The 27,965-nt window shown below is 40.7% G+C and overlaps 1 protein-coding gene across 1 annotated transcript; it reads right to left on the bottom strand.

Annotated features, from left to right (window-relative positions):
• Window positions 1–946: 946 nt before the first annotated feature.
• znhit6 (zinc finger HIT-type containing 6) lies at window positions 947–27,965 on the bottom strand. Its single transcript, XM_020098307.2, has 10 exons — window positions 27,750–27,965; window positions 26,881–26,946; window positions 25,510–25,616; window positions 25,191–25,276; window positions 22,321–22,424; window positions 13,253–13,321; window positions 12,986–13,066; window positions 10,229–10,309; window positions 4,003–4,127; window positions 947–1,671 (listed from the first exon to the last, which is right to left on the bottom strand). The coding sequence occupies exons 1-10, from the start codon at window positions 27,902–27,904 to the stop codon at window positions 1,226–1,228; spliced, it is 1,320 nt and encodes a 439-aa protein (XP_019953866.1). The 5' UTR covers window positions 27,905–27,965; the 3' UTR covers window positions 947–1,225.

The raw sequence follows: 27,965 nt of genomic DNA, 5'->3' as shown, positions 1-27,965 counted from the left end.
TCTAATCTTTACAAAAACAGATTTAGCATATTTCCCAGAGTGAATGGTGCGAGCAAAAATATAAGCTTTTAACCAGACTATGTTTATTCAGCAAACTGTTAGAACACCAAGCTCTTTATTATATGAGCATAGACCATAATGTATAGCAACATGACTTCAAACATTAAAATGAACTATACTCACAGGGGTAGTAAATGAGTTAGGGTCTCTGCGTCCTCCCGCTCTGAGGGGATGCACAGTCAGATGTGAGATCATGGCCCCTGACGGCAGAGGGGTGGAAAATGCGTCATCGCAGTCATCACAGTGCAGACATCAAAGCCGGCCTGTCCGTAGGGGTTAACATCCAAAAGAGGTTAGCAGAGGTTATAAAAACACATCTATAAACGCAGGCCCCACCAACGGGCCTTACTGTCAGTTAGTACTGGCACCTTGTTGTCGTAATGAACCAACGTCAAGTCAGAAGACGACACACAGAGGCACCACGTGCGTAAGAACATTCACACAGGGAGAAACGCCAGAGGTGTCAGAAAAACAAACGCGTCAACGTCAGCTTTCATTAGCTGATGGAAAAATTAGACTAATGCTCTCACTGAAGCTCGATGGAGAGGAGACATTTGCTGAGACTCAGAGGTGATTGTGAAACAGCGTGCGGCTGGTTTCCCTTAAATTAAAACAGTCAACAAAAGGACACGTTACCTCATTTGTGTTACATTCAAAGACATAGTTTAGAGTGTAATGTGCAGAGAGTCCTTTTTAAATTGTTCACAGTCTAGTGACAGACAAAACAATCTCAACTCAAGGCTTAGAGGCCTCGACAAACAAGGGAACGTTTTGACCAATTGTTGGTTTGTGAAGTTCACACACACAAAACAACAACTTGACTTGTGTGATGAAGATGGTCAACATCTGTTTGAGGTAAAGAACAAGCTTCGCAAAGATATTCCAAAAAAAAAAAAGTCTTTATTTAAGAAATGATGTTTCCAGACAAGGTTAAACCTGACTTATAAACAGCAACATAGAAATGATTCTCTTTATACACAACAATACACTTGGTAAAAATACTGAAACCACAGATGATTGACTTTCTGTCAGATACGTCTGTGTCCGCAATCATTTCATCGTGAACATCTGGGTATTAGAATTCCAGTCCACAGCTGTCGGGAGCTTTAACTGGGTATGAGCAGGCCCTGACTATTTCACTGTCTCCTCCGTGTTCTTGCTGCCCTCAGCGCTTCCTGTCTGTGGCCGTTGAAATATCATCAGTGGAACCAGTAATAGCCTCATTTAAGCACTGATCCCTGCTGCTATCACTGTATTTATCCACAAGCTCATCTGTAATAACCTGCATGTCACCAGTGGAGCTTTTGGCATCACCAACGCTATTATCACGCAAGTTGTTTTCTTCAGCATGATCTTCCACCTCTTCCTCGTCTTCGCTAGCGTCTGTAATCTCCCCCTCTTCTACCTCCTGCTCCCTTGATTCTCTCTTTGCCCTTTTCTCCTGTGGAGGTTCAGTTTCAGGGCTGGTCTCTCGGGCTCCCACACAGCCGTGGGTTCCTTGTGTTGTGCGAGACCCGAGCGGGGATGGTGAAACTGTGGTCACATCCTCCTTCTTGTGATCCACCTCTTCCCTCTTTGTTTCAAAACTACTCCGGGCTGACGCAGGCTCAGCTGAAACAATATGAACCCATTTTATGCATGATTAAACAAGACTATTGCAACAGTATAATTCTGACATGTTTAAACTAATACACAAGTGATCAGAGTGATCGTGAAAATGCTGAGGTGCAGTCGGGCGGGGGGTCATGCTTGAGCAGAAACGGTGAGAAAGCGAGGATCAGTGCAGTAAGTTTGGGAGTTATGACGCCATGTTTTGGCTTCCAGGATGAGGCAGCGTGCCAAGCAATTAGTTATGTAATAAAGTTGGGTGGACATGTGTGAAAGAAAGAGTGCAGAATAAATGACAATAAACAGTAATTGTGAATTATCGTCAATTACTTCCCCAAAAAGATGTCCCCACAGTCTGGTGAATCATAAAATGCATGAAATGATGTGCGTTAAAATTTACTTTGAACCTGAGAGACGTTGGCCAACACATTTCAGCCTGTGTCTAACTGAGGCAATGTTATGAAAGATTAATGCAATTCAACTTTTAATATATGTGCTGTAACATGAGAGAATTAAAAGGATGGCTGTTACTTACATAATGTAAAGGGCCCACGTTACGTTGACCATATAAATTTGAGGTACGTTCACACACAGTTTGAGTTACGGATTCTGCGTTCTCAACAGGCCGTAAATAAAAACGCACCTGCTTTAGTCAGAGAGAAATATTATTGGTGTGAACATTTGACAGCATGAGAATCAATTACAATCTGAGATTTAGTTGTGTAAAAACATTCTTCTGTCACAATATTAACAGTGAGCACCATGTTTTGATTTTCTATTTCTTTTTGAAAAGCAGTAAAAATCCTATTTAATAGAAAAACCGCGTGAAGCAATTTGTTTCGCTCAGCCACTTCTTGCTCCGGCGACGGAGCCATCTGTATTCAGACCGGCTAAAAACAACATAGTTTGGTCTCCGCTAACAAAAATTACATGTTTATCTGCATATGGAGTAGAAAAGTGAAATCCTATCACAAGACAAATGTGGGGATGTATTCTAATGCCAGATGTGAACTGAATAACTCACAGCTGTCCACTTGTGATCAGGTCACTTGAGATGTATGTTAATACCAAGTGTGAACAGGGCCTCTCAGTGAGATGTCTCAATTTGGGATACTCCTTATTGGTCACGCCAGTCGTCACACTTGTTGTTTCAACATGTGTTTCCTTGTTTCAGAAGCTGACACATTTTCATCTGAATAACAAGGTCAACAGACTCCAGTTTGTTGGAGTAGACTTTCTATAAAATAAATGCTGTGAAAGAAGCCTCAGAGTGATTGTTCTCATTTCTGTTGATGAGGATAACCTTCTAACTAAAACCCACCAAGGGCAGCTACATTTGAAAGTGTGTACATTAAAAGATCATTCAACAATCTGACCCAAACAACAGCAGGGTACAGATGTTAACACAAAGCTGCTGGATTCAACGGTGTCCAGCTTCATGTAGTTCAGACCAGAACGCTGACCGACTGCATGCTTCCTGTACGGAGCATGTAAGAACATCAACATGACTTTATCCTCACTGAAAGTGCTGCAGCCGCAGTGTGACTGCTTGTTATCACTTCCTGCCCGGCTTCCCAGGCTTTGGCATGTGCAACTATCAGGATGTGTCTATGGTTAACATTGTAGCAAAACAGTGCTGCACCAAGGCCTTATCACTGAAAACACACATACACTCAGACTAAAATTACCTTATTCGTCATGTAGCCCGTCTGGGCCTGACAGAGTAATGATACTGGGTTACTGTGGTCTATTCCGACCACACTAACCCGACTCAGAGAGACACTGTTTTGCCACACTGTGCAGATCTGAGTAGACAGAAATTGCTGAAATCTTCTTCATGATATAAACACTGGAAGAGACTGACAAACAGGTGAGGCAAAAGAAGGCTGACCTCCTGTTTTCTCCTTCCTCTGTCATCTGTCACAACTCATGAGGTCACTGTTCAACAGTAAGCCATGTTTAATCCTCCTTTTGGCCATGGTCACCGCTGAGGTTAACATGGTGTGCATGATGCTGTGCAGAGCACACTCATTTCCGTTGGGGTAGCGTGTTACCATAGTGAAAAATACGGGAACAAGGAGTCTTAAAGTCTCAGCTGGAAAACCCAGGACATGATACAATTCTGCTGGAATCGTGGGAGTGGAGATGGGTTGGTTTGAGGCTACGTAGAATTTTGACTCATGTCGTACATCCACACTTTTGTTTTGTGACAGAAAGATGGTATTAATATAGTGATGATAAATTATATTATGTAAGTAAAGAAAGAGCGGGTTAGTGGGGATGCAGGAAATGTGTATATTCTTTTGTATATTTATGATTAGATAATTGTTTTACCTGGTCCTTTTAGAGGATACTCCTTCCAATGTTCTCTGAGTACAACATGCAGCACAGGATATTCAATCAGTGTTTTGTAACTCAGGTTGTCCCTCAGGCTCTTCTGAATGTCCAACTCGTGGTACCTATTCCGGATAAAATTGAGGCACACACACAAGACAAAGAGGAGATTACAAGACAACGCAATTACATGATGCTGAAGGTAAATTATGTGACATTAGACCCCTTTGAGGTAATTTCAAGTTTTTAGGTGCTAGGCAGCAGCAAAGACAGAGCAAAACATGGCCCAAACTCTTTCTCCAGCAACGGCAGTTTTTCATTTCCAGCTGCCTATGGCGTGTTGATTGGGTGAACATCTTTTGAGGATTCATACTGATTTGAGTCACTGCTTGGCAAAGTGAAGACCCTGGTTGTTGTTCGTCTCAAAAGATGAAAATTGGCTTTACAGAGATTCAGAAGCGTCACTCTCAAGTAAATGAAGCCGCTGTCTCAGCTCATCCTTTAGCTCTTTGTGTGAGATGACATCAGTCTAGTCTTGTCTCTAAATAGCCCTGGCATGCATTAGCAATGGTCATAAATCACTGCATAGTTAACGAGATGTTTTTGGGAGACATAAATTGCCTCAACTGATTCATAACCATCCAGCTCAGACTGTCATCACCAAACAGCAGGGCACCATATATTTGGGGTGTATCTATTAACTGGCACCAACCTTCCCAGATGTCAAGCCTCTGCCAGACTGACGATTACTGAGCCATTGTTTCTACTGCTAAAAGCACAGGCAGACTGAAAACCACGCGGGTGGACACACACTCCCCGAGGGAATCAAAGCCCTCTGCTATAATGTGAAAGTTACAAGTCTTTACTGGATGGACAGTTTCCAAGAGAGCCCTTCCTCCTGGGAGAGTTTGTCTTAGGTGGGCTAAAGATTGATTTCATATGATCCCACAAATAAACGGCAGGATGTGTTTTGGCACTTCCTTCTGGACAGTATAAAGGAAAGAAGTAAGAGTCTCAAGCCACAGGAAATGTCTTGCCACAGTACAATGAATGGCTGCATGGTATTTCAGACAGATCTCCACATCAGAAAAGTATAAATAGCCTCTGTGAAGCTGGACGCAAAAATATGGTGGAAGGATAATCTGTGAAACCAGCCTGTGGAGCTGATAATGCAGCAGGAAGAAGCACGATATCTAGGACTGCATCTATCTGCATCCATTTGCAATGTGGTTGTAAATGAGGTTTCTATCAAATTAGTCTTTAAGAAATGGGATGTTGATGGATGTTTTTTATTTATTTCTGTGAGCGTGCAAGCTAAAACAAAACACAAAGATGAAGACCGTGGCTGTACGCGGTGTCGACGGGATCATTAGAGCTCGGATCATTTCTAGAAACACGACTGGATGGCTCAGCCACGAACACGCACACATCTGGTCTCTATATAGTGTCCTGGTGAATGAATAGAACAGAGACTGGTGTTCTCTTCAGGGAGGTTTTTTTTTCGCTCCATGGCTGTGTCAGAAGATGATGGACAGTAATGAACTAGTCCCCACTTGTGGCCATTGGATCCGTGGCATTATCCCCCATATTTGACAGCTTAGCAGATCTTGGCCACTCTATGACAGCGTGCTTTTCATTCTGCCTTCAAGGGAGGCAAATTCAGAACATATATATATATATAGACTCTTTTTTGCAAATAACCTGGCCCATGATTGCGACATAACATTTGCGGCTGACTGCAATGGAGAATAAGTATAACCACAAATTTATACAGCAGATATAGTACTGAACTGTAACCGTGACACTGACGAATTAGGCAATATTAACTGCTGCTATATATGCCCTGCTATTTTAGTAACAATACCCAGTACAAGTCCACCATGGCAGGAGACCGGGGGAAGCATCTGCTGTACAGAAACAAACTTGAACATGGCTCCAGGCAAAGCTGAGGGAGAGCGGATCGACGGGCTCAGGAGGACTAAGACGAGGGCTGGCCACAAATGTGGGAGAGAGAACAAACTGCTTGTGCAGGACAGAAACTTCACAGTAGTTAAAAGAGTAGACTGAGGTTTGCTTCTCTGGCTGCTAATGTAAAACCAGCATCTCTTCTTCAGGTCAACACTGCAGTGAGGGGGGGTTAAGGGACGGCGAGATGGCATCTTCTGGATCTCTGGGCTGGAGTGAAAAAAAATAAACATAGAAAATAACACAAACAAACATCCAGAAGGGTATGAATGCTTCTCTTCAGACACAGTCCGTCTTCTTTCCAGTAAGAGGATGTTGACCGGTCACCCGTCAATGTTTAATTTAGCACAAGAGCTCCTTTATTTGACTTGGTTGATATTCCTGTAGACCTTCGACAGGAAATAATGCAATCATAACCTTTGTGTTATACTTGGCAAATGGCAACCTAGTAGACACGACTGGTGCCATAATTAATTCTGTTAGGCTCGTTGTCAAAGCTAATAACTTGTTTTCATGTTGACATTACCCATGATCCCTGGCTTCCGGAACCACATAAGCTGCTGCTGTAACAAATACACCAAACTGTTGACAATTCTTCATATTTTAAATGTTTCCTGGCTGAAAACCGGAGATAAACACCAGATTTGAATGACTTCTAAGTCTTTTTAACTGAGCTACAGTCCTGGTATTAGTCTTTAGGGCCTGATTCTGGCCATCTAAGCTGCTACACAGGAGATCGTAGCTGCTCACCAGAGTTACATAAAGCAAGAGCAGCTGTTTTGGGTGAAGAGTGGTAATGGTGGCTCCATTCGTACCATATCAAGTCAGTGTATCATCAAACTAAGGCCCAATTTGTGGCTGCAATGCTTTGACCTGGTTTGGGACCTTCAAATTTGGATGTGACCTCAGTTTGGAGGGGTCTCTCTTCTTATGAGAGCTGCACTTTGGCAATGGCCGTATTATGAAACTCTACCAGTTCATGTAAGGTGATTCTCATTAGCACAAGCATCCTAATTTTGCCACTTCGATTCATCCACCGTCAGTACAGTGTTGACAATTAACACTCACTAATAACAGAATGGCAAACACGACAGTTCCTCATTGTGCAAATCCAGTTTCAAGGCTACGACAGGAAACTGAGGTCAGACAGAGAAAAGATAAAGAGCGAGATTTACACCAGTGAATTACTCACTACCACAGGCATGATAAGACACAGTCGAGACATTCTTTTATCATCTGAATTCATCATGACTGTGATTTTTCCAGGTAAGAAGCTGTTAGGAGGAACACATTAAATCTTTCTCTCATGACGGGTGACGCTGTTAAGTTAAGAGCGAGTGTTATGAATCACATCTTTCAAAATTCAAAGAAAGCGGCTCACCTGAAATGAACCGTTCCTGATACCAGCAACCTTACTTTCACTAAGTGAACACAAAACGGGTAAAGCTGCCGTAGCGTAGGGATTAAATAACAGTGCATTACACAAAGCCTGAAGTCATTGAAGACAACAAACTACTTTTGTAATCAACATATTTATGGTCCTATTTTAAAGCAACAAAATATTGAAAAATAAATGTTCTGATTGTCTACGAACAAATATGTGACAATATTTATATTTTGTTATTACCTCCAGTTGGATTATGCTTTCACCCATGTCCATTTGTTTGTCGTCACTAGGATTAAGCAGGAACTACTCAATGGATTTCCAGGAAACATTGGATAAAGGATTATTAATTTTTACTTTCCTTAACGTCACTCAACAATGTGCTGATGATGATGAGTGTGTGCGTGTTTAAGTCTTCATGTGGTTTTGTGCTCTACTCTGTGCCAACCTAGTTTTTTTAACAAACTGCGGACCTGATCTGTGAACAGAGCAAACGCCTGCATCACTTCATACTCTTTCTCTCTCTTTCTATCTGTTTATTCAGTTGATCTGCTGACAGTTTTTTTAGGTTTTCGCCGTGATGTACAGTTACAGCGTTTTCCCATTAAAGCTTTAAGGCAAATTCCAACTACTGCATGTTTGCCATTCTGAAGGGAGACCCAGACAATTTTCAGGTAGGATGACATCACTTGTGTTCACTGTATAGATGAGCTGATGTGGGTTTGCAAAAAAAAAAAAAAAAAAAAAAAAGATTTGTGAGTTAAATTCCTATTTAATATTATTATGAAATCCTTGGCTTCGTCCTATGAGGCATCTGCTAAAATCATCAAAAACATGTGCACAGTTGTGAGCTATTACACACACACAGGCATGCATATAGCATATACCTGTGGCTACGACCGGTGAGGGAAGGGAATCTATACATCGAAAAAAAGGCTTCTGGCTTTCACAGTCTCTTTCTTTGGCTCACGCTGATATAACACTGCAGAGGGGTACATCTGTGACTTGTTTGTGGTGTGTGAGTGCAATCAAGTCTTCATATATAATCATGGAGGAGAAACTAAGGAAAGATGGAAAAGGTTATTAATCACACATTTTAATTACACCTATATGGAGTAAGTATTCATTAAAGTGTCTACTGGACACTGTCAGCCAAGTAGATCTTTTCTTATTGTTTTGAACGAGAGTGGTCAAAGACCTAACTGTGAATGCTTCAAACCATCCAAGAGGCCAAACGTGGTACTGAATGAGACCTTTGAACATAAAACCAATTTACATTGAGTTGTATTATTATATTATTATTATATTATTTATTTGTGATATGCAGTGTTCAGTGTAATGTCATTACAGTAAAGCTGCCATTGTTAAGGTGTGTGGTATGAGTAATAATGAAAGATTTAAAAGCATTTAAACTTTCATTTAATTCATAAAAAGGTTAGAGGTGACAGTTCATACTTAATCTTGGCTCGCACTGGCCTGTCACATCTCTACTCATCTCTCAGTAATTCCTCTCTATATGCTGCCATACGGTATATCTCATCTTGATAGAAAGTGTGTGCGGCCGAGGCCACTGGGCAAATGAAGAAGGAGCATGTGTGTCCACGAGGATGAAGGATTGGAGGTTTCATGATGTTTCATTCTAGCCAGGGGGGTAATGATTATTAACACCGGGGATCATCATTCACTCCATAACTAAGTGGAAATGGAGAACAGCCAAAGCATTTGACAGTAGGCGAGGCAAATGGGTGCTACTAATACCATGTTCATGAAACCCTAATAAAACCCACGAGGGTGGGGAGAGAGGAAACACAGGACAGGGAGATGTAGATCCTATATAAAAAAATAAAAATAATAATAATAAAAAAAAGTTTGGAACAATGTTGAAAGCCCCTTCAGGCCTTGCTCCTGAAAGTCTGTGTAGCTTCACAGGGATTAAGTGAATTTCTTTATACATTGTGAAGAAACCAGTCAAGACTGGCAGGTCTGATCAAACAGTCCGAGCCAAACATGGACAAGATGCCTGAGGAATAACAAGAGTTGCAACACAAGGTTTTAAAAACATTGCATCATGCATTTGAGGACTACTCTGGAGCATATTTACTCTGTTTTCTTGAGTGAGCATATTTTTAAAAACATATTTATTGTAAAGTGTGTCGATTCCCATCCTCTGTATTAGACCCACTGCCTTAAGATGTGCAGAAACTCATGAGTGATTTCTTGCTTCTCTTTACTGCTGCACTAAATAAAGGCATATATACGATAAAAAGATGGTATTTGCAAACCACGGCCATTCTGCAAAAACCCTGATCAGTCATGATTGAGTTTTTCATATTGTAATATATTCCTTATTTCAATGCACATATACCATATGATGATAGATGATTGGTTAATCTAAATAAAAACATTGTGTCTCTAATGTTATTGGCTGAAAATGCGAAAGCATTACTACATTATATGACGTCATATATACATATGATGATTCACTCCTTCAATATGATCAGAAATTATTTTTCAATCTACACAAGTCGTGTCTATAGTCCTATAGGATGCAGAGATAACTTAAAAAATGGATTTCTGAGTTATGCCCAACGTTAGTTCCTGATTTCTTGATCGTGATTTCTATATGATTGGGAATAATTGATTTCTGATTAAAATAAGCTTCAGATTGTAGGAGGAGAAGGAGATATCTTGGAAATGACAATTGAAGAGGCCTTTCTTCCTTTAACTGGATTAAACCCTGAACAGCAAGGATTCACCTTCTTCAACCCTTTTAGCTCATGATATCAGTTTTAACTCATTCAACTCAGTTCATTTCAAGTCAACCAAGAATATTTCACATTTTTGAACATGTGAAATAACACAGGAAACAAATCTCACCTCACAGAGTTGGCCTTCCTCCCCTCTGCCTTCATGAAGACCTTCACGTCACTGGACGGGGCGTGCACGTACACCTTCAACCTGGATGAGAAATTCACATCAACACAGGACATTAGAGACTCACATCATCTGAAATAGACAAGAAAAAAAGATATGGGTACATTAACTGTGCAGTTTTTCTAATGGCCACGGTAAAGGTCAAAACACAAAGAGCCCATTGAGCATAACAGAGACCTAAATGTACACTTGTCTGGCACGTTGACTGAAACGCAGTATGCATGGGCTCTGAAGTATCTTGTGTAAGGGACACTCCCGCATTGCTACTGGCAGCCACAGCCCCCGAGCCTCGGAGATTTAACCTCCGCTCACGTGAGTCCAGGCTGTGTCTAAATGGCTGACTCAGGGCCGAGTCAGGTGTCTCTCCAGAGATCTAAACCCGTCTACAATATGCTTTACAGTAGTTTTACATTAGACCATTTACTGCACTGTTATCAGCACAAAGCTTAGGTCAGAAGAGTCAGATCGCTGCTCTGTGAGAGGGTCAGATTTTAAAATACTGAGCGTTTCCGAAAACCAAAGAGCCTGCCTTGTTTGAAGACTGAAGGTCATGTAGGAGAGAAACACGAGCCCGGGAAATGAAAAAGAAAATGAAGCACGAGCAAAATTAAAAAGATAAATGTGGGGAAAGAGGATCGCGGGAATCAGACGGAACACGAGGAGGAACCAAACTGATCCTGCGTGAGTGAAACTGGATGGAGGTGGTTGATATGAAAGTTCAGGATGTTAAACTGCATCAGAATAACTGATTCACTGACTGAGTTTTCTTCTCTGCTGCTCTGAAATAAAATAAACCTATTTTATTCAGTTTGGCTCAATGAGAACATTAACATTCGAGTGAGGTGGCACAGATCAGTGTTAAATGTTAAATTCATCATGTACCCTCACGTTGTCTGTTGTAAGAAGGAGAAAAGTCTTCAAAATAAAATAATCGTATCCGTTCCTTTGTTTACACCCAGACTGATTTGTACTGAGTCTGGAACTGACGCATGATCCCTGAACACACTGCTGCCAAACTCAATTACAGGGGTTCTGGTCTGGCGTGACTTGATTCAGGTCATCAAAACCAAGGCTGCAGTAAAACAGCTGATATTTTTAGATGAAGAATGGTGTGGCCAGAAAGTAAATCTCAAACTTTACAGCCACTGCAGTTCTGTGCTTTTTAACGAGTTCTCTTCCTAATTAATCTTTTACTCAACCAAATGTTGAAAAATAGAGAAAAATCATAAGTCACATTAACATTAAGACACTCAACCATGATAGATGATGACCTTATGATAAAGTAAGACGAACATTAGTCTCATTTGAAGCTGGGACTGGAGAAGAAGTCTAATTCTCACTGGGAGAACAACTGAAATGATCGATTGATTGATAAAATATCTGCCAATTAAAGCAACTATACAGCGTCAAAATAACCTTGATGGATCACTGACTTGGAATATGGAGAATGTTTCCTCTCTCATTCACCATCCTCACCCTGAAGGTCTGTACTGGCTCTTTGTGAGTTTTGAGTGGGTATGATCTCCTGTGAGAAGTGCGGAGCTGACGGATTGTCGCAACTCCAAATGTTAGAATCAGGCTAAGAAGAATTAGAAGTTAAAAACATATTTATTTATCTCCAATATTCAGCGAGAAAACTTTTAAAGCATCAAGGTTTCTAAACAGAGTTTTGTGTTTTTGTTGCAGCTGCGGCTTCTGGTTCAGGAAGCCGGGGATCATGGGTAAAATCCCATGATATCCGCTCAGTTGTGTGTCAGTTCAGTGAGGGGACTACGCAGTCAGAGCTGACTGTTTCTAAATGAAAACCACCTCATCGCTCAGACATGAACCCCAACAGAATGAATCACCACTGGGCATCAGAGGGCGCTGTTGCTCAGTAAAAGTTACATAATGTTGTTTTAACTTTCTAATAATCGACTTATTGATCGACTGTTTTTAACAGCTGCTTCATATCTACAGCAGCGATGCTCAGGCTGCATCTGGACAAATCCGTTTTAAGCAATACACAAAGCTCATAATCTGTGTGATGTAATTACACATGAATGTAACTGCGTCACACTGGTGCTGAAATCGCTGGTTGTGTTTATTATTACCGTTCGCTGCTAAAAGTGCAGATATCACTGAAGCTACGTTTCATCAGCAATTACCATGAGAAATTCAATTAGCTTGGTTTTCTCCACTTTTTTCCCAGTTGTTATGATCGAGAGAATCCACAAACTAAACACAGCTTCACAGCGGTTAACAACAGTGAAACTGCTCATTTGAACTTTTCAAGAGAAAAAAAAACAAGCTGTCATTATCCTTGAACTTAAAGGTCTTCCAAACCGCATATCAAACCAGTGTTGATTTCTGGGCCTGTTATTACATTGTTAAGTTTTCTGTTTCTATTCATGAGTCCAATGACTGAAGCAAAACAACCAAGTGGTTGAATTTCTACCACCGAAAGCAACTCATTGATCCTCAGGTTTCTGGCTCTCCTCCACGATTCAGGAGGAACTCTGGTCAGTGGCAATAAATCGAACGAAAAACCCACAGTAGCACGGCTAAATATATTTCAGTCAATACCTCTGGCATACTGCTAAGGATTCAGAGTTTTCAATTAAAGCTCAAGAGGGCAGAACGACCTGTAGCTGCTACTCCAGCAAACAACGAGAAGAAAAATAAGACATGGAACTTAACAGTGAAGGGGACAAAGCTCACTTTTGGCGTGTCACAGGGTCTGACTCTGTAGGATGGATATAAGGCGTCAAGATCTGCTTCAAGGTTTGACTGTCGGACACCCTACAACGAAAGAGATTGTTGAGAAAAAAGCAAATGTGAGAGAACATCAAGTTCAAACAATATCATGATTGTCACTTTAATGATATTGACCTCTTGATGTTTGAAAGGGCCGTTGATACTCACCATTCGTGCTTTAACAGGAATTCTGATGAATATCTTATTCACTATTATTATTACTTGACTCACCTCCTCTGACTGAACTCTGTGCTGCCCTGAGGAAAGATGAGCTTCAGATGCCACATGAACAGTTTCTCCCTGAATGAGACAAACACAAACTAACTTTCAGGTTCTGCTTTTTTTTAACATGTAAAAAAAAAAAAAAAAAAACAGTAGTGTTTGATGTGCGTTTTTCAACAGATGAGGTCACCAGTGCTCTCACAGTATCCCCAACACAAATGCCCTTGTTTAAATTCTAAGCATTAAATGGATTCAGTCTTAATCTCTCCAAGACAATACGCCTGGCTGCTTCCAAGATCTTGTCCATCTGTGTGACTCTGTGTGTGTGCAAGTGAATAAATGAGAGTTGCCATGGAGACCATGACACACACACACACACACACACACACACACACACACACACACACACACACACACACACACACACACACACACACACACACACACACACACACACACACACACACACACACAGGGACAGCAGCTGGTGGATATCACAGAATGATCTCTTCTTCTGGGGTAATGCTTTGGGGCAGTAACTATTAAACGTGGTTGGGTTTTCTGGGTTGCTGGGCGTGCTCTACAACCAAACATTTATTCCCCAAACAGCTGCTGCTGCTGCTGCGCTCATATTTACTACTGTCACCATGATTCAGAAATAGCCAGCAAAATCTAATATCTCAAACAGTGTGGAAGATATAAGACAACGTGATTCCAGCTTTTTTAATCTAAATAAATTACCAATAAATTGCTGATTACAGTAACTCGATGTGATTTAAACAGTTTTGAATGTTGCAGATGACAGATGTTCTTTTAACAGATATATATAAGACAAGACCGTCCAGACGAGAACACATGAATGACAAAGATGCCAGGCCAGTAGGAGGCCATTACGTCAACATCAACGATTGTGTCATATACCACAGAAAAACACTGTGAGCATGCTCAGTGAGCTTTTTATAACTGGTTGTTGTTGTTGCTTCTGGTGCATTACTCAACGCAATAGTGGGCATGCACAAAGTAAGCTGTAATGTCATTGTTTACGAAAGGCTTTGTTGTACTTGTACACATGGATACACAGAGAGCAGAGATTTAAAAAATCTGCAAATTGGAAGACAGTTTTCGTGACTTAGAATGTGGTTTGTGTGGATAAGAGGCGCAGAAGTATCTGAGTTTAAAGACAGGTATGACTTTGTAGATAAACACAGAAATGTACAATCGTTTCCCCAATGAAACAGAATATAAGCTACTGGCACGGCATCAAAAACTCGTCCAGAACATTATACCTCACATACGGAGCGCTGAACATAACTACAAGGACTTGTGTTGACAGAGACCACAGAATTTGCCACATATAGGGTGGAGCAGATTCATCAACCACTTCTCCATCAGAGAAGGAGGACTGAGGCCTTGATGGATCTGAGGAATGAAGATGAAACATACCCTCAGAAAAACGCAAAGTTTAATTGTAAAGTACATGCGAGGGACCTTGTTATTAGGGCTTTCGTACTCACCAAGAGAGATTTAGAGCAGTTGGAGGTTTCTTTTGATATGTTTAATATAAAACTTTTGTGTCCTTGGAATCAAACATTAAACAAGATTTCAAATAATTCTGGGGGGTAGAAAATACTTCCTTTTAAAGTAACACAGATACAGATTATTAGGTGCATGTAAAAATGTTGTAGTGGAGGACTGTGGATCTTCATAATAAGCAAGTAAATCAACAAAGTCATTAGGATTCATGCCCTGAGGACCATTGTTGTGCATACTGAATGTCCTGCCAATCTCCTGGTCTCTGTTTTACTCTGGGCCAAAGTGTTGATAAAGCAGGCTGACAAATCATGATGTAAAACTACATCCAGGCTCCGATGCAGCCATTTAAAAGCTGCATTTTAATGTGAGAATAAATGCATCCCTAATTTGGCCTAAGATAAAATATGTATTTTACATTGAATGGTATACCCATGTTCACAAATGGATGCAGGACAATAACCACAGAATTCTTTTCTAAAAGAGTTTTTCAATATTTATCACAAAATCCCCTTTTGTTTGGGCCAATTTTTGTGTTAAGGTAAAGCTACAGTGAAATAAGCAAATAATGAGCAAAACAAAGGAGAAGCATATTGTCAGAAACTCCATAATCAGCTACATGTGTATTTTGATAGTTCTGATGCTTGTTTTGTGGATCCAGGTGGCAGCAATATGTTGTTCTTTCTTGAAACAGAACCAGGATGGGTCAAAGAAGAAAGAAATATGTGCAGAACAGGCAGGAGACCCAATGAAAGGTAGTTATGAGTTATAAGAAGAAGACAAGAGGCTGGGAGGGGATTCCCTACGTAATTGTAGGAGGTACCCATCACCTCTAACCCCTTAGTCACAGGAATTTATGTGTTCGCTCAGTTCTGGCATTCATCGTTGGTTCACTTGTGCACGTGCACTTCTTAGGTGCATGTGTGTGTGTTTGCAGGTACAAATAAATGAGGGTGGAGCACCAGGTGTGATGCCATTATTCTGTCATTACAACGAATGGAAACTATGTCTTTCATGGAAAACAGGCTTGCCCAAATATGCATGCAATAATTTCAGGCAAGGCCACAGTGCATACCTGGGATAAGAGCCATCATTCATTGTCAGGAAAAACGAGGAGAAAGCAGGATAGAAAAGTCCAAACAGAAGCACTGAGGGTACAGGGGGTACAATTGCTATGAAAACCAGAACCTCCTTATAACTAACAGAATGCACTTCCTGGCCCCTCAGCAGTTATTGCTCAAGGGCCATGAGCAAAGCATTAAAACTCAAAGAGAGAAAAGTGGCAAACAGTAAAAAGGCGGTTGTGTGGTACAATTCTATCCTAAGTACAGGAAACAATTGGTCCAGAAAACATGCTCGTTTGAAAAAGATTATGCACTTGAATCACACAAAGATTATGCTGAAAGGTTGAAATTCCTGCCAAAAGAAATTTCCTGCCTTACATGTCCTGCATTTAAGGGCATTTTTCTTTCAAGAGGGATTATTCATCGAATAGCTTGTTGGGCCACATTAACTAAGCCTGACTGAATAAAATAGGATTTGTTAATGGACAGAATAGAGTGGGGAAAAATGGATGGTACAAATGATTAACTACTCTAGGGATTAAATCCTGATTCCTTCAAATCTCTAGGTTCATGATCTATTCAATGGGTGTCAATCACCAACTGTGTGTTTTGTGTTTGAATACACATGAGGAAGAATAGTCCCAGAGTCTAGATTATCTGAGGGGTGCCAGGACGATTTAATATCAGCCCTAGAAGCGAAATTGTGAGATCCGGATATAATATTCTGCCTATTTTGTCTCATTTGTAAATTACTACTAAAATTAACATAGGGGATGATTGCAGCAGTCATCCCTTGTTGCTTTCCAAGTGGCTGCCTATTTTTTTAAATGACAGAACAATAGCACTGTGTTTCCCTCAATGGGTTATGCAATAAAAATGGCTAAAAATCAATACACTAGACTTCTGAATACTTGAAACGTTAAAGGCAAGTTTACAGAGAACCAGAGGGACCTGGACCAAGAAGAAACCCATTACATTTGGTGAGGATGCAGACAGAAGGGGCAGGTCTTTAACAATGTGATAACATTTTTTGGGGGGGGCAATGTCTTGATGAATAATGCATGGATCTTGATGACTTCAGATATCAATGAGTGCATGAACGTCGGTGCGAGACTTTAAGTTGGGCCTTAGCGGAGGTGTGGCATACTAGTTATATTTGAACTGAGTCTTGGGACTGATTTCACAATGCAACCAAGCAACTGTGATGATCCCGAGCACACTTCTATCTTTCACATTAAAAAAAATTTTTAAATGCAGAGGATGTCGTCATTCCTGGCAACGACCAACTTGAAGAGCTTTATATATACACAAAGTCTGGTGTTTAGGCTGAAAGTGGACAAATTGTGACATTTTGTTTAAATACATCATACATATCTTACAAAAAGAACTAAGAATATATATGTGCATATATAACAAAGTGTAAGAATCAGATTTTGTCCCCAAAAACAATCAGTGGTTGAGTATTAATAATAAAAACGTGTTTACACTTTCCACTCCATTCTGGCCATATGCCAATCTCGTTTTCCACAGTTAAGCTTCTTGTGGTCCAACAAGCTGTTTGATGAATAATCCCTTTTGGAGGAAAACTGCCCATTAACAAAGGCCATTTTAGGTAGCAGACGGCTTATTGCATGGATTTAAGTTTAAATCTGTGAAATGTTTTGAACAGGCATGTTTTCAGGTTTGTTTTTCTGTTAGCCTACTTCATTGGCAATATGTGTAAGCAAGAAAGAAAAGTCAAGCTCTTTCATTTTCATCATCACAAAACGTAATTTTCCATGTGTCCAATAAAAGTGCATGACCATGAATGCCTTCGAGGCGAAACTGTTAAAATTGTATTTAATAGATTAATTGCTTTGAGTCAACAGAGGCATACAAAACACTCAAGATTATTGGGCGAGGGATTGGACAGCAGCTCTTTTGCTTTGCTTTACAACAGGTATAAAACTTTCCCTTTCAATGACATGGTCGGATGAACTAGTTTAAGCCCATTTGCTGCAGTGATCCATGTAGGAGACTAAGAAATAAAGCAGACTCTGAGCAGGATGGATGAATTTATTAACAAGAACACACTCTGTTGGTTAAGTGATTAGAGTTGCTTATGTCATCAACACTGAAGAGTAGAAAGCCTTATTGGTGGTTTGGCAGTGAGAGTAGAAATCCATCTGGCTGGATTAAAGGCTGGACAGATCCAGCACAAATGGCGCAATATATATGAAACCATGTGTCATCAGAGGCAGATGCCAGCATTGGAGTGGCAAATTGGTGTCAAATAACAGGACTTTGGGGCCTCATAACTGAGATACAACAAATAAACTAAATATCCAGAGCTGTGGTTGAATCCAAGGAAGGGAGGGGAGACAAGAATTACAGGCAGCTGTGTCCTTTACGCTCTGGCTTGAATCTTAATTTTCTTAGTCATGGCCTACTTTCGCTGAAGAGTAAAAAACACAATGGTGCCAACACATATTGGGTCAAAGTACTTGTGTGAATGTAAAAGAAAACTGAACGCAGCGATGATGGACCAGGTTTAACATGTTAGCTGTGATATTTTAAAAAGTTAAATGATAAACTTTTTTTATTTATTAGATATAATAGGTTTATTAGATTTAGTCCTCTGTTGACCATGAATGACTTTAACAAATTTCAAGGTAATTCAATAGCTGCTGATATTTTGTATCCAACCCTGGGGCTGAAGAATCAGTGTGGATTAAAAGCTGAGGGAATGTCATTCAATTTGAACTACAAATTAGAAAAAAACCTAATTATTAAAATTAAGTCAACCAAACGAGACACAGGGCAAATTCATTATTTCTCTAGCTCATGCAGCACATTCACATCTCTGGTTAATTTACAGTTTGGAATGTCACTTCCAGCCAGAGAGCGGCGTGTAGCCCACAGTTATGTGGCCAATTGTGATGACAGCGTTTGCAACGCTGATGAAACTGCTGCCTGCCATTCTGATGGGAGTTCTTCCTCCGATGGCAGCCGGCGTAGACTCTGTTCTGCATCAGCAGTGGTTAATCAAGCCAATGGCGGCCAGAAGGCTGTCTGTTGGAGTCTAAAACAACGTTTGACGAAAGCTGCTGCTGCTGATTGTTTCATTTGAACGGAATTTTAGAGCACTTGAGCATGCAAAGTGATGAATAGTCATCCTTCAGCCATGAAATCTGACGTGAAATATGGCTCTGTCTGATTTAATTCACTACTGCATTCATTTATCATGTGCAATATTGCATTCCACACTCAGGTTACGGCAAACTTGTGATGAATGTTGCTACGACATTACAGCATTTTCCAAATTGTATTAATTGAGGCTTAATGGAGGGACTGAGATTATGCCCATTATCTACTGTTCCAGTATTGCAACCTTTAGCTGAGGCATGTTGCTCCAGGTCATTTCTTTTTTTGAATGTTTTCCTTCCCTGTATTTTTGCTTTAGGTTGTAGAGAAATGCAGCGAAGGGCTTGAACCCAGACTGCTGCTGTAACCACACACTCGACCAGGTGAGTACCAGGGTGCCTCAAATGCATTTCCACTGATTATAGCTTTACATCATCTGCAAACAGTATTATCAACGAACAGCAGTTGAGAGTTCAGTCTTATCCAGTGCCTGTGAATATCTGGAAACAAATAACTTCAACTGAGAGAACTGAGTTGATTGAGTTTGATTCCAGATATTGCGACATACTCACATACATGGCACAGATCCCCACCAGCTCGTACTACAATTTATTCGAGGTTATTTTAGACGAACGTTTAGTTATTGTGCACAGTAACAACCTCTGTAATATATTGTCCAGGCCACTCAAGTCCTCTATGGGAAAAATATCCTGCCATGCCAGGCTGAGGCTGTAGAAAACATAGTTCCACCCTAGCACAACTTCTTCCCCATGTTCTGCCAAATGCCAGCTGTTATATACTTACCCTCCAAGGGCTGGACCGAGAGGCAACCTGTAATTTTTCGTCAAACTCTTTACTGTTCGTACCTTGTTTTTGAAATTAGTCACCGGCAAGAGGTGGAAAGAAAGTCGCAGCATGGCCGTTATTTTGCGTACAAACATTTAATCAACGAGACGCACGCTAACTAAGTCACGCTCCGTGCCCGTACGCTCACACTCAACATACACATGCACACACACACACACACACACACACACACACCACCGCCAGGCATGAAAGTGTTCACGTCAGCTGTCTGCCAGTAACGATCCTTCTCTGGCATTGCGAGTGCGTAGCATGAATATGTCGCTAACCAGCTGCAGTCACACTGCTCACACATCTGCTTCTTATATTATGTACTCGTTACATTCTGAAGCACATTCTCTTTCGGTTCCTCACATTTTATTGTATACCTTTCATCCCATCCCTTGTGTCCATTTGCTGATCTGGTACACAGTTGCGGTTAGTTGAATAATCCTCTCTCACACTGAGACATGGTGAGACTAACCAGACTAAACAAAGACATAAGACTGCGCAGCTGGAGCATAATTCCTCCTAGGATACTGTCATGGCAGAAAAAGCATAAAGACTCTTCTTGTGTCTTTTGCTGGAGCAGTTTAGCTCATTTCCCAGAGGCTCAACCTTTATGAAATATCTTCAACCTTAAGAGACATTCTGGTCTCTTCCTACAAAAACTATCTGTCACCATCTGACAAGTGTTAAGTCGGGAATGAGGGGCGTGTGTGCTTGGAGGGTGGGCAGAGTCTGCTACTATAACCTGACATAATGTTCCCTCATCCTGAGATGTGACGTGCACGTTTAAGTCACTGCCTGTACACACCAGAGAGAGACGTGACAAAGTGGTGGACTCTAAGGATGGAAAAGAGGGTGGTGAAAGGGAAAGTAATGACATGAAATGAGCCTGAGGGAATAACAAAGAATTAGTTTAGTGGCAATCCTGATTGGCACCCAATGTTGTCCCCATGGCATTTTAAACTTGTAAAATTTTAATATGCAGTTCAATAACCATTTTCCTCCCCCTTCTTCTCCTTCTCTATTCTTCCACAGGGGGATTAGAGTGGCACGGCTCGGGCCTCAAAAGAAATGGGAAAATGAGTGGCAGGAGTTTGTCCAAGGAGGAAGAAAAGGTGCCAAACATGAAGAGACCACCAGTGGAATTCAGCAACATTGGGAAAAACGCCCATGTGAAAGAATTACTCACTACTTCAGAGTCTCAAGGAAGCAATGAGCCTTATCCTTTAAATTACTGCAAGACGCCAGTGTTGACTAAACTGAAATCAACTCCCATACATCATTAAAGCAACAATAGGGACGAGTTAAATAACAACAGCATCTCCATGGTTTGTTCATTTGTGACTGACATTTTAATCTAGATGATAATTTAGTGATGAAAATGTCTTCTTTCATTACTTGGTGTCTTTTTTCTCCCATTTCTGATTACTTATCATCCTGATTATCTGTGGAGATAAGACTAATCAGTTACACGTTCACCATCTAATAGATTAATCAGAAACTGGTTTTTCACATGGACTCTTGGTCTGCTGAAATGAAAGGATAGTGAGTGTTATGATGTTTAAATACGTTTTAAGGTTATTAAAATGTAATAAGTGATGATCCCCATTTAAAAAAATCTATCATATAATGACAAAAAGGCCAAAGGCATTATTAAAATATGCCAATTACTGATAAAATACTATGTGGGCAGCTGAGGAGGCGGAGCAGGTCGTGCTCTGACTAGGTTGAAGCCCAAATTGCTGGCAGCCTGTGAAAGGTGTGTTAGGATCACATTTACAGTTCAGCACGTAGTAAATACTCAGACACTGATGATATCTGACAAGCTGGCTACAGCTCAGCAGCTGGAGACGACCCCCTCCTGTGCCCAGCTCAGTCAGTTATAGACTGGTGAGACCTCCACTGCCTCAGGTAACTTTATTTTACACTGACATGAGTAGAAGTCCGTGTTTCATCATCATGCCTGGAGATAACCTGAGGAGAGGCAGCACTGATGCTGTGAGGCTTAACAAGAGTGCCATCCTGTGGTTAAGTTAAACATCACTAATGAAGCTCGCTCTGCTGCAGACGACACAGGACTTAACCTCATCAGAAAACCATGAAATGTTGCCTTGGTGACCGAGCACATCAGCACTCTGACATTGTTTGAGTCAAACACTGACTTTGTTCTTGACGGAGAGTTACTTGGTGGAAAGTTTGGGGCCTGGAAAGAACCTGCTTTGGAGCAGTTGTGGACGAACAGACAGATCCAGGTTTTTTATCACTTTCTAGAAAAGCGTGTGTTGGATTTGTTTGACCTTGGCAGAGGTATGAACTCTACTAAACGCCATCCCAGTTATTACCTCCACCAAGGAGATTGTGTTTTTATGATAGTTAGCAGCATTGCAAAAACACTACAGGACAGACGAACCATGAAACTTGGTGGATGGATGCAGCTTTGTCAAACACTTCCACTATCCAATTTGAAGTAGACATACAGTCTTTGTAATGTGCATCTGAGCTACTTACTTTGAAAGGAAGACGGTGGAGTTCTCTCTGCTCTTGGTGAAGGTGATGGGGAGGAACCTCAGAGTGATGTTCATCTTTCGGCCACAGGCTGCCAGCCTCTTTGCCTGGATGACAGAAATTAAAGACAGTGTTCATTAGCACATCTTTAATTTGGGCTGACAAACAACAAACAGTTTGAATGTGTATATTAGAGCTTTAGAAAACGAATAGCCACTATTCTATAGCAAACACAGATCATTTATTAAATACATTCATGTTGTAGAAAGATGCGCTGATATGGCCTGAAAACAGCAGATTCACAAACACAACAGCCACTTGATCGTTAATTAAGATTTCACAGCAGCACCAGACAATAATGTGCTTTATTAAAGATGCTGCTGATGAGATCAGCCTTATCCAGTGACACAGGTCGTAGAACAAAGGGCCTGTTCTCATCCTTGGAACCGAGTTTTTTGGGACCACAGACTGTGTGACATTTCAGTTCAATGGAAAAGTCAGTGGGGGAGACATCTTGTCTGAGAACAAATTGATCTAAATACCACACATCTGTTCTGCATCCATTAATCCAGCTGGGCAAGTTTCATTAACAATCAAACTGAGGATGACCTGAACTTCTCTTTACCGCTCTCATCTAAATCTGAAAGGACAAGTCTTTCCTGTCTGGCACTCCTGCTGCTTCTTCATGACTTCAGATTGACGGGTAGACAGAGACAGTAAAACAGATTTATTAAAAGTCAGGGCCGTACGAAGGGCCAATAACAGATTGCTGTGCTTGGAGTGATCTGGAATAAAATCAAATCTCTCGTCCTCCTGTGCCAAGCCTTTACTTTGCTGCAAATAAGCCTCATTATTTTGATTGATTTGTGACCCAAGGAACAGTCGCTGCCTCGAAGTGGATTTACCGACTCACAGTCGCTCGCCTCCGCCAACCAGTCGAGCAGCAGTTTACATCCACGTCGGCCCATAAACTACATATAGTAAAGACTCTGAAGGAGATGAATACAAAAGTATTGAGTGTATTTTGCCATAATGAGTGTATGAATCTTTTCGTGAGTTTTGGCTAAACGTATGTTTTGATGATGTCACAATGACCTTCGCCTGTGACAATCAAGTTTGAAGAAGCTTCCTAAAGACATCCCAGAGGTGAAAAACATTTTATACATTCAGTGACCTTGAGCTTTGACTGAAGGCCGAACACTAGAGGGAGAAGAGCAACGTAGATACCAATATTAGGTAGTAAAAACTTTCCGATACCGATTTATCAGTTGCTATAAATAAGACGATTAAAGATAAAAATAAGAAGAATTTCCCTCGAAGCGTCAATGAAATATCACATCACATGAACCCAGGAAAAAACACTTAGAGAAATCACCAAACAGGTTCAACTTGACCTTTTAAAACCAGAAGGTTGATTCTTGACTCCAAGTCACTCGAGGTGTTGAGATTTCACATTATGACAGAAACATGTTCCTAATGGACACAGCAGCTTTGACCTTCAACCACCAAAATCGAATCAGTTCCTCTTTGAGTTCAAGTGAATGTTTGAGCCAAAGTTGAAGGAAATTCCTCAAAGCAACCTTGAAATATCCCATTCCACACAAGGCTAGAAGGAGCTGTTCAGTGAGATCACAAAACATATTGACATTGACCTTTTAAAACCAAACGTTCATCTTGGGTCCAAGTGAAAGTTCCTGAGGGAAAATTTGAAGGGATTCCCTTGAGGTGTTCCAAAGATTTTGCGTATTCAAGGTTTCTGAGGTTCTAATCTAATCTAATCATTCCACCTCTGAGGCCAAGTGGATGTTTGTACCAAATTTGGAGAAATTCCCTCACAGCGATCCTGAGACATCGCTCTAATATGAGTGGAACGGACAGACTGGCAGAGACGCTGAATGTTACATAAAAGTGTCTGTGGTTTGGCGTAAGAGCAGCAGGAATGACATAACTACAGACACACAAACTGCAGAGGACTTTAGAAGAAATGTTAAATATCATAGTTGTGTTTCTGTCCAATTACTTTTGAAGGATTCAACATCTCATGCACACATCTTTTTCGAGTCAACAATGGCGTGAATCCCTGAGGTCGGCTTCCAAAATAATTTCCACATTCACTCACTCAGTAAAAACTTTGTGCGGGCGGAAAAATAATTTTATTTCTATCAGGAATATCTTTCACTGGCAAGATCCTGAACTCAGAAACAGACATTGGCTGCAAGTGCATCACCTCTATTGCATCAAAATAAAATCCAATACTAATACTTATACAATCAAATAAACAAATTAAATGCAGCTAAACAATGTTTGTTTGTATCAAATGTCACGTGGTAAACTGACAAAGCCCTTAATCTACCGTGCACCGTTTAATTTGAGCATCTAGATTCTGCATGTGTACATTTCTTTTCAAGGCAGCGTCCGGCGCTTTGTACGATGACGCTAATGACTAAATGTCAGAAATATTCAGAAATGTGATGAACACAGACAGTGATCTTTAGATCTTTGAAGAGTGCGTTTAGAGTTGGATCAGTCTGTTCTGGCTCCAGGGGAAAACTGTTCAATTTGTCAAATCCTCAACATCGTGTTTTACACTTTAAATCTCTTAAGTTTGACCCTGCATTAACTTTTTACCTTAAGCTGCTGACATTCACTCAGGAGATCAGTCTCGGCTGAAGTGAGTAGATATGAAAATTGTATAAAGTTTACATGAGAACAACAGTGACAGGAAAGCAGAGAGGAAATCTGTTATTAACAACACAATTCACTCTGCTTTTCACATTTAAATCTAATAAAACTAAGAAAAACATACCGCATGATGTCTGAATACATCTGTTTTATATTTGATTAAGTTTCTGTTCTGTTGTTCGAGGACGTACTTTAAAAGTGGTGCGAGGAGCCCGGATGAGCCGGTCCCTGGTGGTACCATCAGCAAATCTCCCTGTGTCCTCCAGAAACCTGTAGTCTGCAGTAAAGGACAAACGGTAAAAATACAAAAGTAAGAGAAAAAATATATTTCTTATAGCAACACTCATGAAAATACCCTAAAATTAACTGTGTATGTTCAAAATCTCCCAACTTGTAATTAAAAATCGAAATTCAACAGTGTCTGCCCAAAGGGGTTTAGATAAATACTGCTAACATTATTCTAAGTATTTTCAGTTTTTCATTATGTGAAGGAGTGAGGGAGGTGCTGACCACTCAGAAGAGCCATTTCATCAAACTGTGACAGGGACACGAAGGCCGCTTTGTCTCTGACTCCGCTGCATCCAGACTTTTCCTTGTGTTTCTTCACACACAACAAGCTGGAAAATAAACAGAAACAAAATCAGAGTCAGACACCACTCCCTATTTACTATCTAGTGTTCTACTTTTATTCGAGGATCCATTAATTCTTTCTAACTTACTGTTACATCGTGAGACAGAATAATTCATGGGTATGATGATAAAAGCAGATTGAGTGGACTTATATCTATTTGGTGCAGCTTGACTGACTCTAAGTGGGCCTTGGCAGAGGAGGTATGTGTACTGAGTGACATTCTGGTTGAAATTGTAGCTGAATAATCTCCTGTCTATCAACTGTCTCAGTCCTGCATATCATACTTCACACATTTCCCCATGGTGTGACGAATAAAGGAATATCTTATCTAATCTTATAAAAATAAAAGGAGCCATTACGCTGCATGAGTAAATTTACTTTTGAGACTTTAATAACATACATTTAGCTAATACCTGTATTTACGTATATTTTGAAAGCAAGACATTTACTTGTAATATAGTATTATCAGAGTTGTATTACTACTTTTGATTAGATAAAGAACCTGAATACTTCATCCAAGACTGCTCACACACATTTTTGACTGAAACTGTTTTAAATTAAATCATCATCATTAGAAAAAAAAAACAATGTAACACAAGCATGGAAAGACACTTGGATGGAGACAGGTATTTGGCCGGGGTCTGACAGAGACTGTATCCAGAGACCGTGTGGAAGGAGCGAGGAGCACTCCTCACCTTTTCTGCTTATTCTACTGACACTGTCCATCGCATACGGTCAAGTACACACACAAAAGATTCCTTGAAAGACTTCATGCACCCAGCACCGTCTTTGTCTTGTCTTACATTACATAACTTTAAATCTTACGGGGAGATTTCGGGTGAACAGCCAAGGGAGAACATTTTTAGCCGAATCAAAGCTTGGGCTTTCAACAAGACGGATGGCAAAGTCTTTCCTTGTTTTTCTTCGGTATCAAGTTTTTTCTTTTCCTTTCCAACAGTGTCGTCCTGCGATGCACCACACTGAGCTCTCTGATAACAGTGCAAGGGTTCATAGAACATTTAGGTTTTCATGCACATTTCAGAAAGGACAGGACTCGTGGAATTGAAGCATTAATCTTTAGTCTCCAAACTAAAGGATCAAATCATACAACTCTTTAATTTTGCCGCTTCCTCGTAGCAATATAAAATATACACATTATGTGGGTACATGTGCCAGATAGACAGTGATTATTAAACAGTTTGCAGTTAAATACTTGTAGTATAACTTGTATAAACGAGAAATATTCTCACCTGCAGGAATGTGTAAGACAGGCAGGACATCTGTACTTTGCCTCCTCAGATCGACAAACCACACAACTGTTGGAAACACAACATGTCAATGTTACAGACACACACAGAGCCGCTTTACAGTCAAACAGAGAAGAACTGCAGAAACGTAAACTGTTAGAAGGCTGCCCGACTTCTCTGGAAGCTCAGGAAATGCTTCCTCTCTTGTCTTTAGGTAGAGTTTGTTTGTTAGCATAGTTATGCAGAAACTACAGGACATATCACCGGTAAACTTGGTGGACGGATGTGGCTCAGAGAAGAACCCTTTAAATGTCGGTGCTGATCCAGGAATCAAACTATTTTCTACATTTTGATCTTGATGAAGAAAGAGAGCTCTCCTTCATTTTATAAATGCCTCACAATAATAGTTTTGAGGTTTTAATTTACTTTGTTTTAATCTCTATGAATAATTGATGAATATAATCTATGTTTAAATGAACAGCCTCCTTCCTGAGGAGCTGTGGTTCCTCCAACACTATGGGCCACTTGTTCTCTGTGTAATAAATGAGACTCTCAGTAACGAATAAAATGTCTTCTCTTAATTCTTCTTCATTTCTTACTTTAGAGCTTTTCCATTCAAGACAAGTGAAAAGGGTCAGGAGAGGACTTTTTTATTTACCTCTGTTGACATTTGATTGAACCAAACAATGTATTTGGATTATAGTCCATCATGTTAGAGGTTGAGGATTATAACACGAGTTATTTATAGCATGCTAACATTCAGTGTGAAAACTACATGTGGAAGTGAGCCTGTGATGAACCAGCTGTGGAGCACATGCAGCTGTGGGTTAGCTCTGTTAGCCGTTAGCTCCTGACTCTGTCAAACCACTCACTCAGACAGAGACATCTTCCTCTTCGTCCCTCTCTGCTCTTCCTCCTCCCCGCTGTGTTCCGCTCGGGGCTCGGCCGGTGACACGGCTCCTGTGGTCGGTGAAGGTAGAGAGCACATCCCGCTGGAGCCGCAGAACCACGTTGGACTCGGAAACATCAAAACAAACCCAACACTTCCGCACCGGCTGCATGTGGAAACCACTTCCGGTTTGGGAACC

This window comes from Paralichthys olivaceus, chromosome 3, assembly GCF_024713975.1.
Source record: "Paralichthys olivaceus isolate ysfri-2021 chromosome 3, ASM2471397v2, whole genome shotgun sequence".
In the NCBI taxonomy this organism is placed as follows: domain Eukaryota; kingdom Metazoa; phylum Chordata; class Actinopteri; order Pleuronectiformes; family Paralichthyidae; genus Paralichthys; species Paralichthys olivaceus.
The sequence above is the reverse complement of the archived record's forward strand: the minus strand, read 5'-3'. Positions and strand labels throughout refer to the sequence as shown.

Coding starts and splice junctions, on each gene's coding strand:
- znhit6 (XM_020098307.2), bottom strand. CDS start 27,904: ATGTTTCCGAGTCCAACGTGGTTCTGCGGCTCCAGCGGGATGTGCTCT. Junction 13,067..13,252: donor ACAGAGTTCAGTCAGAGGAG/GTGAGTCAAGTA, acceptor CTTTCGTTGTAG/GGTGTCCGACAGTCAAACCT. Junction 1,672..4,002: donor GTATCCTCTAAAAGGACCAG/GTAAAACAATTA, acceptor ATATTGTTTCAG/CTGAGCCTGCGTCAGCCCGG.